At 36.8% G+C, this 14,085-nt stretch overlaps 1 protein-coding gene across 4 annotated transcripts in view; it reads left to right on the forward strand.

The window, feature by feature from the left end:
• ITPRID2 (ITPR interacting domain containing 2) overlaps positions 1–14,085 on the forward strand; it is a 103,350-nt gene that overhangs the window by 75,795 nt on the left and 13,470 nt on the right. For all 4 annotated transcript variants that reach the window (XM_061185557.1, XM_061185535.1, XM_061185547.1 and 1 more), the window contains 3 exons: positions 5,404–5,476; positions 9,118–9,206; positions 10,581–11,789. In XM_061185557.1, coding sequence (XP_061041540.1) covers positions 5,404–5,476; positions 9,118–9,206; positions 10,581–11,789 — 1,371 coding nt within the window. The remainder of the gene's footprint in view (positions 1–5,403; positions 5,477–9,117; positions 9,207–10,580; positions 11,790–14,085) is intronic.

Raw genomic sequence — 14,085 nt, forward strand, 5'->3', positions numbered from 1 at the left:
GCCCTGAGAGAATATATCCAAACTCAGATCAATATTGCATAATAGTTAAAAATACAGGCTTTGAAATCAAACAGGTTTGAGTTCTCTTTGGGCCACTGAATTGCTGTGTGCCTTTGGGCAAGCTTTTCTTAGTGTATCTCAGTGGAAGGGTAGGTGTGAAGAAGGCTTTGAGGGTAGGTCTGGGAACATGAACATGAAGATATTTCCTGAAGGGGAGGATAGGGAATCTCGAGGAAGAAGGTTTGAAAGGCCACTGAAAGGATTTCTGCAACCCCAGAAGACCAGTGTTTGGTTACTTTTTTTTTTTAACCTAGTGATATTCTTACTAGTTTACATCAATTTCAAATTGGACAAGATAAAAATATTCGTTTTGATGAGGTTCACCTAAAACTGCTTTTGAATAGTCAGAGGGTAACTTATGCATTGGAGCTATATACCTTGGGGCAGGAAACTGAACATTATCAAGCACCTACCTTGTGGCAGTCACTGTACTAGGCCCTTGAAGTACTTTTCTCTCTTCAGTGTGTGAGGCCAGCAGTGCTGGTCTTATTTTACATCTGAGGAAACAGTCACATATGTACTGCTAACGATTTGTGGCTATAAATTATACAATGTGCAATTTTTCTTTTTAAAATTTATTACAGAATAGTTTTAGTAATAGCTCACAGCTGTTTTAGAATCACTCGCCATTGTTTTAGGGAACTAGGAAACAGGGTAATTGATTCTGCCCATAAAATGTCCTCTTAGGTGAGTGTGTATCTCTCACATCAGTTAAGATTTTTCATTTATTGCAAAATTTCAATTGCTGATAGTTTTTGTGGTCTTTGAATGCACCTTTTAATACTTTAATTCTGACTAAAAAGTGAAATAAAAAGGGAGCAAGAGCAGCCCTTTGAAATATTTTACAATTTTTGTAAGCTTCTTTATTTCTCATTATAATGAGTTCAGAAAATGACAACTTTAATTAGAACCTTTTTGTTCCATTTCACTGTTCGATTCTTTTTTTGGCTTTGTTTTGGTTTTGGTCTAAACTTGTCCTAGCATTCATAATTAAAGTGTAACCTCTTGCCTTCCTTTAGGGCCCCTCTTCTGACAATTGGATAGAGTGCAGATACTTGTTAGATACTTGCAGACCTGATTTGGGGACTCAGCTGAGAAGACACTCATATTTTGCTTTTTAATTTCTAGAATTCCTGAATTCGAAGCCAGAGTTGTGTTTTTGTTTTTTAAATTACTGATACCATACACGAAAGTTCTTTACAACATTTATAAAGTGCTAGATAGATGTACTTTGGCAGCAGGTGAACATTTAATAATAGGCTGGTGTTTTGCATTTTTTTCTTTTTCTTTTTTTTTTGCTCCCTCTGCTGGCAAAAGCAGTTAGTGAAGAAAGTAACAACACTGAAGTGAATATTTTTTTGAAGTACAAAATTATAGGCATTGGTGGTTTAAGGATAATGGAAGATTTTTGTTTTCAAAAAAAGAATATATGGTCAACCATAGCTACATTGTAAATAACGGAATTTTAAGGATAATCCTTATTCTTCAGACATATTTCAAATATGGATAAAAACCTCCTAGAATTGTGTTTTTAATCCCTTTGGGAACTTTAAAGAAAGCTTGTAGAACAATGGATAAAGAAAGGAAATAATGTGTTTCTTTAATTTCCTCTTCTCCCAAGCTTGTTGAATCATACTGACAAATGAAGAGAACAATCTTATTAAAGCAAACTTTTAGATCCCATTCAAAGTAGGTCATTACTATTTTTCTTTTGCACTCCTTTCCCTTGAGGTTTGATTCCTATTGGGAACTTTCTTCCTTTTGTAAAAATAGCAAATAAATATAAGCCAGAGCACGCACACGCTGTCAGTAAGCCAGTTTTAAAACAGATTAACTGAATGCCCACTGCTTTGGGTAACTAGGTAGGAGAAAATGTTGCAGATGCGGCTCTGTGCATGAAGCTGCCTAGTCCCTCTGAAGCAGAAGGTAAGATCTGACAGTCACCAGGAGCAGAGAGAACTATTTAAATGTAAAAAGAGTTAAATATATGACAAGACTGACCCAGGCCTTGGAGAGTGAAAGTGACTCTCTCTTACGATAAGCAAAAAAGGCCAGACACTATTTTCAATTAAAAGTCAGTTTGCCATATAAAAAATATCTTGCAGACTGTTTTGGTGTATCTAAAAGTTGTAAAACCCCACTCTTGAGTTTTCTAATTCTTAGTGACTTGCTTGGATAATTCTTGTGTTCTTCTTGAAATGATTTATTTTGAATAAATACATCATGGTAACTCTCTAGAGCCATAAATTAGTAGCATGAATGATTCACAGTTAAACCAGAATGATTTTACTCAGTGAGCAATTGTTCATCTTTTAGGTGTAAACGAAAATTTTCTCATGCTTAAACGCTAGAAGAAGGAGAACTTTTATCTGTGCGTTTCTGTAAATAGGTTGTCCTGTGTCTCTCTATAAATTTATATTTAAATAAAGATATTATTGGCAGCATATACAATTTTTTAAGCTACTGAAGTTTTAGTAAATGTTTCTAATCCTGTCTTCACACTGATTGTTGATTTAACTAATATACCTCATTACTTACTTTTAGCCATTAAGTTTCAGGATTCTTTTTATTCTATTTACTGGCCTGAGTTAAAGCAATCCCAAATCAGTCAAATACCTGACAGGTAGTTAAGTTGTTCTGTTGGCCTTTCAGAATGAGACTTGAATTTGAGTCTTTGTATAAACCTGCTCCTTTTGATTACACCATAAAACTTGGTATGGTCCGACTGGTTGATAGGGTCAGACATTGGACAAGAACTCAAGTCATCGCATGCCCAGCCCCCTGCCCCTTTTTGGAAAAATAATGCTTTCCTTTGAATTTTTATGAGGTATCATTAAAAATTAGACAGAATTGTAATTTTTGAAGCTCCAGTTTTGGATTTCTGCTGTATAGGTCTCTTTAAACCTTAGAGGAAGGGTGATTTGAGTTAGAACATTCTACGGTATTGCTGCTCTATAAAACATAGTACAATAGTATTGTGCCTAGAAGATATGTCTTAGTCAAGATAAATGTGACAAATGTTGAAAAATCAAACTAGGTATCTGCGTGGTAGCAGGACATTGATTCAAAAAGATACACTCTTTGTTTGATTAAAATATTTTTAAAATGTAGTAACTCAAATGTGTGAATTATTCTAAAGCTGTTTTCCTACAGCTTTAAATCCCAAAACACTGAGACCGAGTGATTTTATCATTTTGGTTTACTGAGTTGTTTTGTTTTGTTTTGTTTTTTTGTAATTTTTATTATGAAAAGTTTCAAACTTACCCAGCGTTTAGAGAAAATAGTATAATGAACGCCCATTATCCATCACTCAATTCGGTTATCAATATTCAGCTATAGTTAATTTAATAAAAGACCAACTTGTAGCAAATGACCAGAATTCCACTGAGGATTTGAAACCATGGAATAGGAAAAATCCTGCCACATAAATCTAAGTTCTGTGTTTGCATTATAATTTTCTGTGGTGCACCCCATCTTGAATTTGACGGCTTTCCTCTGCACAACTGTAGCCAATAATGAAACCTAATAAGCTATGAAATTCAACCATTAACACTAGCAAGTCTATTTCTGTCTTCAGCAAGTGATTGATGATTTTGCTGAGTAAGTAGGAGGAAGGATCCTAACTTTAGTAGCTTTATTAGTAAAATATGATCCTGTCAGCTCATTTTTAAGGGTCCTGTTCTTTTCTTTCAGTTAATTATGGAGTTTGTAGTAGAGGGAGAGAGGGAGTTTTTTTTTTTTTTTATTGTCCATGGAGTAGCACCATCTTGAAGGATAGTATACTGAGGATACATATTCATTAAAGTCATGTTACCTTGTGACTAATTTTATAAATCTAAAGAATAGAGTGTGTGATAATTCTACATTTAAAAATGAGAGATCATAATCTTTTGCCTAAGCTGAGATTCCTAGAATAAAATTAAAGAGACATTTAGATTTCTGTTATACTTTTTTTGGTCTGTTTGATATTTGGTTTACAGAAAACTCTTTGAAGTAGGCTAGGCCTGAATAGAGGCTAATAATAGACCTCCTGTTGACTATAAAAAGAAAATGCATTTTGTTTCTTTGCACACAAAACAATGGTTTTCCTGTTGAACTTATGTCTGCTGCTTTGAAGAATACGATTTTTCAATAAAAACAAAGATAGTAGAAACCATTTTATATATGATTTATAGGTGATGGTTTTAAATGACCAGTATGCGTTCAGTTTTCAAAGGATACATAAACTTGGATTCATGTTCAACTATGTAGAACAAAGATATCACAAATCAGAGCAATTTCTAAATTGGGTAATAATATCTTTAACCTTTGAAGTTTTTTTTCATGTTGGCTATTCCACTTTCACTCCTATGGAATTTTTCTTACTCTAGAATGGAGTCATAGCTCAAAACTGTGAGGGTTCTATCTAAAACCTGTTTGCTATTTGCTCTCCAGCTTGTTCAAGGCTGAAAGCCCAAATGTTTGGCTAATTTGCCCACTTTACTAGGATGTTATTTATTATTTTAAGTACTAATCATTATAGGGTAAAGTGTGGGGAGTTAGTAGCATACCCCCGCAAATATTTACTCTTAGTATAGGGTTAGTTATGTTAGGATAGATAGAGTAAGAGTATTTGGGGAGTGAGTGTGATGAGTAAAGAATCTGGAAATTACTAAATTATGTAGTTGTTCAGGTAGGAAAAAAAAAAGACAGCATAAAAGGACAACTTCTGTGGGTTTGGTATCTTTTTGAGCATAATTTTCAGGGAGGATTTATGGCTAAGATCTTTCAACATTTTAGTCCTATAATAAAACCTGCTTTTCTACTTAAAACTCCCAAGTTATGTCTTAAAAGAACATTTGTGTTGGGACAAAGCAGTCTTCCACATGAGTGGTTTTTGATACCTGAAAATTTGTGCACTTTTATAAGATTTTGCAGTGGGAGCATGATTGCCGTTTTTCAAGATACAAGACTTGTAATTGCTTCAAGCATGTGCCAGTGTGCTGCAGTGAGTGTATTAGCATTTCTCCTGGGATTGACCTTACACTTTGAAGTCTAACATTTAGAGAAGAACTTTTAATTTTGGATCTGTTTTTCATTTAATGGTAACTTTTTTTAATGAAGTAGTTTACACATGTAGTTATTTTTTGTTGCTAGCTATAAGCTTGCAGTCCTGTTGTTAACTGAAAAATAGATCGTAAAATAGAGATGTGGGACATTATAACGATTTTGAGATAGGATGCACTTTTTAAATATATAAAGCATTGGTACCTTCTTAGGTTGGTTGTTTAGTAAATGATTATTAAGAGGTGTTCTTCTTTGCCATAGATTCTTAAGTTTTAACTACTTAAACCTCTTCTTTAGGTTCAAAGTACAGAGGGAGAAGCTCCTCATGTTCCAACCACTTACCAGCTAGGTCTTAACAAGTCAAAAAAAGGTAAGTAAACCAGTAGCCACTAGTTCCCGAGCACATTACCAAAGTGTCTTTGGGGGATTTGGAAAAGGTATTTTTTTAATCTATCAGTATTTGTAGTACCTGTAAGTGTAAAAAGAAGATTAAGAACACAGGTGTGCCTGCTTCATTATGGTTTGGTTATAGAATTTTTTGTATCTTCCTGAAGACTTTTGTGTTCATAAAGTAATTTTAGTTTGCTTATCTTATAATGACCTCCTTACACAATTCTGTGTATCCTAAATATTTTTTCAGTTCTGCGCAAGGGCTAGATGGGAAGTGATAGAGCAACAGAGTCAGGCCTACTTCTTACATGGTTGGGATTGAAATATACACTTGTATTATCCACCTCTGGGTTTTTATTATTTAAATGCGACTCCTAGGTGTAATAAATGAATGTGCCTCTGGCAGAAAACACCAGTCAGTCTCTCAGCAGTAGGTAAAGCTAGTTAAATTCAAACTGTAAATCAAAGGTCAGTGGCTCAGACATTGTTCTTCTCTTGAATTATTAATTATTGACCAAAGAACCTTTGAATCCATTTCCTTCACTTTTAACTTACAACAGAAAAACATGTCTGATCATCTTTAAAGTCACAAAGCTTTTGAGATTTAGAGAAAAGGAGAGAGGAAGTTAAAATGACCACGGAAGGTAGGAGTGTTTATTTTTAAAACTTTACACATGCTGAACCACCCCTTTTTTTTTAAGCAAAGATTCATATGTATGTTCCTAGAATAGGAAATTACATGTTTGTTCTCTTCTGATTTCTGAAGTGACTTCATATGAGACAATTTGCATATAATTTTTCTTTTATTGCAGTATGGTACTGAGAAACAAGAGCTCCACTCTCACTAGGTCATCACAGTTCTGGTCAGACACAAAATGAACTTTCCTGCTTAATTTTCTTCCCTTTGTGAGTCCATGAATTTATGTATGTGTTCCTGAGCTGTAAGGCAGAGTTCACAGCCATCCAGGAATCTTTGCTTTAGATAGGTAGACAAGGGATGCATTGGAAAAAGCAGCTTGCCCTGTGTCAAAAAGAGGATAAAAACAGCATAATTTCTTTAAGATCTTTGAAGAGTAAGCTTCCTGTGGTGGGAAAGATGGAATGTGGTTTGTATTCACATTTGGGTTTCTTCCTCTTATCTATGTAGGAGCACTTATTTCTGGTGGCATAAGTAAAAATGGTAACTTTTTTTTTGAATCACATCTTTATAAAGTAACAGTAAAATGGTTTTGTGTGTGTGCATGAGAGAGGGAGTGAGAACAGCACAGTGTTTTAGTCATTTTTTGAAGGTAGCCTATCAAATTTTGATAATGTGATATGCAGATATCTTAAATTAATCATAGTGGCAGAATTAGAATCACTGGTATAATATATTTATTTCACAAAGTTAGTAAAAATGCATACAGTGCATGTATAAAAATACTTCACACTTTAGTAATAGAATTTTTGAAGTTACAGTGATCTTAATCTCAAATCCAGTCCTGGGATTTACATACTGAAGAAGAGAGGTTTAGTGACTCAACTCGTGTCACAAGCTAACATTCAGTAGGTATATTAAGAGCAGTCCAACATTTTTCTAATTACTGAAGACGTTCAGTATTCTCTTTAGTCTAGCAGAGTATATGGGTGTCCTGTTTACGTTTCTCTGCAATACTGGATAAATAGAATTTCCACATTTTGTTTTGTTCTCACTTTAATGTTTGCTCTAACTTCCTGGTTTTTAATTAGAAATAATGTCTTATCTCTTCAGTTAGGACAGAGGTCTATTTCTTTTTAGTTGTATCTTTTTCTTTGGTGAACTGTGTTTTTTGTGAAACTGAAATGTCTGACTAAAGAACCTCAGTTGTGATTTATAGTTTACAAAACAGTTTCATCTATGTTCTACTTAGTTTCTGAAGTAACCCTGTGAGGTAGAATGATTATCCCATTTTTTGGAGGAGAGAAGTTATTGCTTACGATGATAAAGCTGAAACTTGAACCCAGGCTTCCTTGTTCTTTTCCACTGCCTGACACCTGCTCTGAAACCTGAGCAGTCTACACTTGACCTGATGTGTGTGAATTCAGGCAGGGCTAACCGCGGAGAGGTGCATTCGGCACAGGCTGTAGTACGCTGCGGATAAAACAGATCTTAGCAGAGAGAACCTGAACGGAGCTGGTCAGGGCTTCCTGGGCTCTTTTGCAACTGCCCTTTGCCCAAGCAGATGGGGCAGTTTCACTTCTAAATCCTTTAAGAAACTGTTTAATTCTGTTGTTGCTTTAAGGAGATAGTTATCGTTGATTCATTCAGCAAACATTTTTTATTGTTGGCTTGGTCGAGGTACTTGGGATACAAAGAAGAATAAATAAGGTTCCTGTTTTCAGAACGCTGACAATCTAATTTTTTTTTTAGAAAAAAGACATGCAAACACATAATTATGGTGATGACTCCTATGACATGTTAATCATTTTCTCAAATAATAAAATGCATAATCAGTACCTATGGTAACAGCTTATTCCAATTCACTTTCACAATTATTACAATTTACCTAGATTTATCAAGGATATGGATCAATTCCATATATTTCATTATGCAGTTTTGTTAATTTCAAAACAACCTTACAGAATTATTTTAAATTTTTAATGGGAAAAAAATTATTCTGTTTCATGTTGCTCCAGATTGAACCTAAGGTTATTATAATATTTTTCAAAGTCAGGCAACCTGTAATTAATTTTGGATTTTATTGAAACATATTATGAAGTACTTTCTATCATTCAAGTCTTAAATGAATGTGGACTTGGTAAACACACTTTATTTAGCCTGTTGCTTTTTAAGTTCTGTGGAACTTGACTATCTCATGAAGTGTCTCCCTCAGTAAATGTAATAGCTGTAAAGTCTCCCCCACTGTGGTACTGGTAATGTGGTTGGGTGTGTGATCAGGCCAGCTGTGTTCAGTTGGTCTTTTTAGTTACTTTAAAAAAAAATTTTCTAGGTTATACTAACCAGGAATTAGAGTTTTGAGGCCAAAAAATAAACAAGTTTATTGTAAAATTAACAATATTACCTACTAGTTGAACCTATGTGATTGAGTTTCATTCAGTTGTTAAGAAATAATTGTTTCATAACTTAAAAATGTTTGCATCATTTGAAACATCAGAGACATGTAAGTACTCTGTGTACAACTTATTTAATTTGTTGACCTTAATTGTATGTTTATTTTCTTATTAGGAAGGTAATAGAAGTTTTTACACACTACATTTAAACTTCTGATTTCACCTACTATGTGTCTTCACATATTTACATAATGAAAATGGTTTACTTTGGGACTTTATTTTTATTAGAGCCATTTTTCATTTCAGCCTCTTGTCCTCCAAGGATAAGACATTAATTGGATTTACCAAAATACATTATAATTAGAGCTTAATTAGCAACTGAACACTGAGGATTTCTGATCTGATTCAGTTTTGTTTGAATTCAAGTTACTTCCTGTGCTTTGAAGCCACAATTTTGCATAAGTGATGCATACTTTTCTAAGAAAGAATCACTGTTGTGTATCATATATCTTTTGGGAATCATATATCTGTAATACTGTACTCATTGAAGTCCTATTTAGCAGTTTTGTATAACTAAATTTCTTTTGGTAGATCAACTATTACGTACTGCAAGTCAGCACTCTGATAGCAGTGGTTTTGCTGAAGATTCGACAGACTGCCTCTCCCTTAATCATCTTCAGGTAATATTTCCTATTGTAGTAGGCACTGTGATTAACTTCTGTATATTTAGGTGGTTTTTCACTGGCTGTATATTTCAAGACCATCTGTGTAATCTTTATTTTTCAAATGACAATAAGACTAAAATTCTAGGATGCAGATGTTATCTGAGCATTTGACTGCAAATTTTAGGTTTCACTAATTCTTCATTTCTCTCTGAGAAACAACAAAAAAAGCTTCTCCTTTATTTTTGCACCACCAGTAAAGAGAGTATTTTAATCCTTAACGTATTCTGTCTGTTATTTAAAAAATTTTTTTACTGTCATTGTATTTCAGTATTTTACAATAATTATTTAATAACTAACTAAAACTGTGGATCCATAGCTTGCTGAATATTATCTGTTATGCTATAGTGTGTTAGATAACCCAGAAAATAGGCACATCTTTATCCCCAACGAGCTTATAGTTTACGTGTGCAGTACACAGAATGTACATGAAAAGCGTTTAAAACATCTGTAAGGAAATTTTAAAGAAAATTGGAATAAGAGAAAAAGAGAACCTAAAAAAACCCTTTAGAAACATGGCATTTAAGGAGTAGACAGACAAGAAGTTTCTAAGGAAACTCAGAATAATCCAGCAGGCATAAAAATTGGGAGATGGAGGAGAAACTTTTAAAAGGAAAGCTATGGCCATTGGAGTGAAAAGATGAGAATTTGTTTATTCTGAAATTGAGTAGTTGAGCAAATAGTTCTGATGCATTAAATGATGCAAAAGCATGACTGGAGAGTAGATGAGTGATGAAGAGAAGATATGAATGTTAACTTTTTTCAAATAAGAATGATAGCTTAAGAGTTATAGGTCTTTTTGTCTTTTTCATACAGTAATGACTTAGGGAAGTTGTTTGGCTAAGGGAAAGGGCTCTTAAGAGAAAGAGAGCTTGATGCAGAAGAATCTGGGATGAAACTGGAGAAATACCCTAGCCCTGGAGAGGATGTGATCAGAATACAGGTTGGAGGGATTAGCTTTGAAAAGAGATACAGTTTTCTTTCAGAATGGAGAGGAGGGAATGATGAGGAAAGGTATGGGGAAATTTGTAGGTATTGGGAAAGAAGTTAAGAAATTTCTGTCCATTTTCTTTGTGTCAGTGTCATATGTTAGAAGAAAAGGAGATGGGTATTGAAAAGGGATTTAAGGAAAATAGTAAAGATCTGGAATAATCTTTGTGAGAAAGTGGAGGGGTTGTTGATCAGGGGCACTGAAAGCAGTTTAGAACAGCACCAGAGCCAAAACCAAGGTGGGAGACCCCAAAAGTATAGAAGCATCGTATCAATTTGGTATTTTGTTAATGCTACTATTTATTTGAATCCTCCATCCTTCTACCTGTTTTCTTTTCACAGGTTCACGAGTCCTTGCAAGCCATGGGGAGTAGTGCTGACAGTTGTGACAGTGAGACAACAGTCACATCATTTGGTGAAGAGCTCGTCACACCAACAGCACAAGACCAGCCTTATTTTAATGAATCAGAAGAGGAGTCTCTTACCTGTCCTCAGATGGGAAGAGAGAAGGCAGCAACAATTGCTGACAAACAGTCAGATGGCCAGGATTTCCCCCAGTGTGAGATTGTTGAGAATACAGGACATCAACAGTCCACCTGGAGTGCAGGGGATCACGTTACTGAAATTACTGAAAGGAAAGAGGATGTGTCTCCAGCACAGCCAGTGGAACTACTGAGGGAAGCAAGTGCTGAAAGTGATGTGGATAAAAGCAGTGAATGTGAATTTGCCCAGTATACCACCCACCATATTCTTAAATCATTGGCTTCTGTTGAAGCTAAATGCAATGAGAAGGGCGCTGAAAATACAACTGGGCCTCCCTTTTCTGTGGACAGAGTTAATACAGCTTTGCAAAGAGCGCAAATGAAGGTTTGCACTCTGTCTAATCAAAGAGTGGGGCGTAGCTTGATAAAGTCAAAAGATCTGTTAAAACAGAGGTATTTGTTTGCAAAAGCTGGTTATCCTCTAAGAAGGTCTCAGTCTTTACCAACCACCTTGCTGAGCCCAGTAAGGGTTGTGTCCTCTGTCAATGTTCAGTTATCCCCCGGAAAAGAGACCAGATGCAGTCCACCTTCCTTCACTTACAAGTACACACCAGAAGAGGAACAGAAATTAGAAAGAGAGGCGATTGAGCATGATGGTCAGTCTTTAGTTAAATCCACTATTTTCATCTCTCCATCATTCGTGAAGAAAGCAGCAGCCACCCAGAGTGAGGTGAACCGGTTGGAGGAGAGCCATCAGCGAAGGACTGCGGCCTGTTCGCTGTGTGCCCCGGCACCTGTGTCTCAGTCCACCTGCTCCCTTCACTCTGTCCACGCCGAGCGGCAGGAAGGGCCCCTGTGTGAGCACACGAGAACTCTGAGCACTCACAGCGTTCCCAACATACCAGGCACCGCATGTAGTGCCTTCACTTCCCCTCTCGGGTGTCCTTACTCGCATAGACACGCTGCCTACCCTTACCGAGTGTGCTCTCTGAACCCTCCTTCTGCCATCGAAATGCAGTTGCGAAGAGTGTTGCATGATATTAGAAACTCACTGCAGAATCTTTCACAGGTATGAGAAAAAGTTTATCTTTCTTACCTTTTTTTCTTTTATTGGTCTGAGTACCTCTTAATTTTCAGGGAAGCTGGAACCCATCAGGCATGAACCACCTCAGCCTCATTTTCCTACATGCCTAAACTTATCTGTACCTGCCCCCCTCCCAGCGTCTTCCCTCCTAGCTCAAGGGAAAAGCTGTAACTAATTCTGAACAAGGTGAATTTCTCTGCTCACAATCTCCCTCCTTTCTAGAGAAGAGATTTTGCTCATTAGGTCTCCTCCCTTCTTTAGCCTCTCTTGCACTGTCGTTGTCTTAGTCAAGTTGTCTCTGTTATTAAAAGAACTTCCCTCTCAAGTACCGTCTGTCCTTTTCTTTTCCATCTGACAGTGTTCACCATCTCTTCTTTCTAAGTTTTCCTCCCCTTGGCTTCTGTGTCGCCGTATATTCTCCTGGTTCCACTCGTTGCTCTCTAAGCTTTCCCTTCATCTGCTGACTCCTGATGCTGGTCGCCTGGCACAGAATTAGTCTGCTTCCACTGAGTTAAAAGGCTGGGACCACCCCAGAAGAGAAAAAATCAGGTAAAGTGTGAATTTGAATAAAAACGGTCTATGTCTTGTCACTTTTAAAGTCATTGCTCTCAGATTTGTTAGTGGGCTGGAAATAATTTCCAAAATAAGCTTTGGAAAGAAGTAAAGTGTCTCTTGGTTTGCCTTTCGTGTTTCCTTTCTTTTTTAAAAAAATTAATTAATTAATTTATTTATTTTTGGCTGCGTTGGGTCTTTGTTGCTGCGTGCAGGCTTTCTCTAGTTGGGGCAAGAGGGGGCTACTCTTCGTCGTAGTGCGCGGGCTTCTTGTGTTGCGGAGCACGGGTTCTAGGTGCTTGGGCTTCAGTAGTTGTGACATGTGGGCTCAGTAGTTGTGGCTCGTGGGCTCTAGAGTGCAGGCTCAGTAGTTGTGGCACACGGGCTTAATTGCTCCGTGGCATGTGGGATCTTCCTGGACCAGGGCTCGAACCCGTGTCCTCTGTATTGGCAGGCAGATTCTTAACCACTGCACCACCAGGGAAGCCCCACATTTCCTTTCTAAATCTCTTTCTAAACTACTTATATTTAGACAGTTGAGGAAATGAAGAAAATGACAGTGTAATGTAATGATCGGGTTATTCAGTTAAGAGTCGAGAGGCATAGAGTGTGTATGATAGATCCCTTATCATGGTGACATAGTAGACAGGCAGCCACTTTGACAGTAAAAATTAAATTGGAACTTTTCAAGCTATGTAGTAAAATACACCTTCTTTTAAGTATAGATTTTATCCTCATGATGATTATCTCCTAATGATTTTCAGTCTAACCAGAAAGTGGGTGTTTCTCCTTCCTCCTTACAAAATGAAGTTCTATCTACATGTGAGACATTTAACCTTTCAGCTGCAATTATATGAAGCTGGGGATTCCCAGGGTCCTGTCCACCTGCACCCTCAAGTGCACCTGTCTAGGCCAGCTTGTTCTGCTCTAAATGTGGTCTTCTCTTCAGTGTCCCATCAGTAACTCAGCTAATTAATTTCCCCACCCTCACCCCACCCCACCTCAGTAGACAGATGCTCTTCATGACCCGGCCTCTGCCTGTCTCTCCAGGCCCATTCCCTATGTGTGTGCTCCAGCCATGCTGGACTGCACGCGAGCCTCTCCATAGGCGTGTGTCCCTAGGTGTCTGTTTCTTTATGCATTCTACTTTTTTTTTTTACCTGGAACACCCCGCTCTTGCTTTTCTTCACCTGACCAAGTCCCTTTTACTCTTAAGGCTCAGCTCAGGGGTCACCACTGTCAGGAACACGTACCTAATCTGGATTTTTGCTTGTTCCTATCATAGCACTCCCCATGCTGCCCCCAGCCAATATTATATATATGTTTTTTACTTCTGTTTTCTCTTTCTTCTTTCTTACACTGTGAGAACACCTGAAGGCTGGAAATGACTTTTACTTCCTTTTATCTTTTTCACTGCCTAAAATAGTGAAGCATAGTAGATACTCAGATGTCTAAGAATGAGTGTGATGACTGCTTGCTACTTTCTCCAGCCAAGTTAGTAGTTTCTGTAATCTCAGAATGATATTTGCTATTGCTTCTACATTTCTGAGTTTTGTTTTTATTTTTCTGCTTTCTCAAGGCAAGAGAGAGGTCCTGTAAGACATAGGTTTGAACTACTGTGTTCCTTTGCCTCTTTCCCGTTCCAATTACACTGACTTATACCTTAAACAGAGAGGAGTAGTGGGTAGCATTGGGGACTGATTTATTTGGTTCCTGCTTATAACATGAA

The sequence above is a fragment of the Eubalaena glacialis genome, chromosome 1 (assembly GCF_028564815.1).
Source record: "Eubalaena glacialis isolate mEubGla1 chromosome 1, mEubGla1.1.hap2.+ XY, whole genome shotgun sequence".
Lineage (NCBI taxonomy): Eukaryota > Metazoa > Chordata > Mammalia > Artiodactyla > Balaenidae > Eubalaena > Eubalaena glacialis.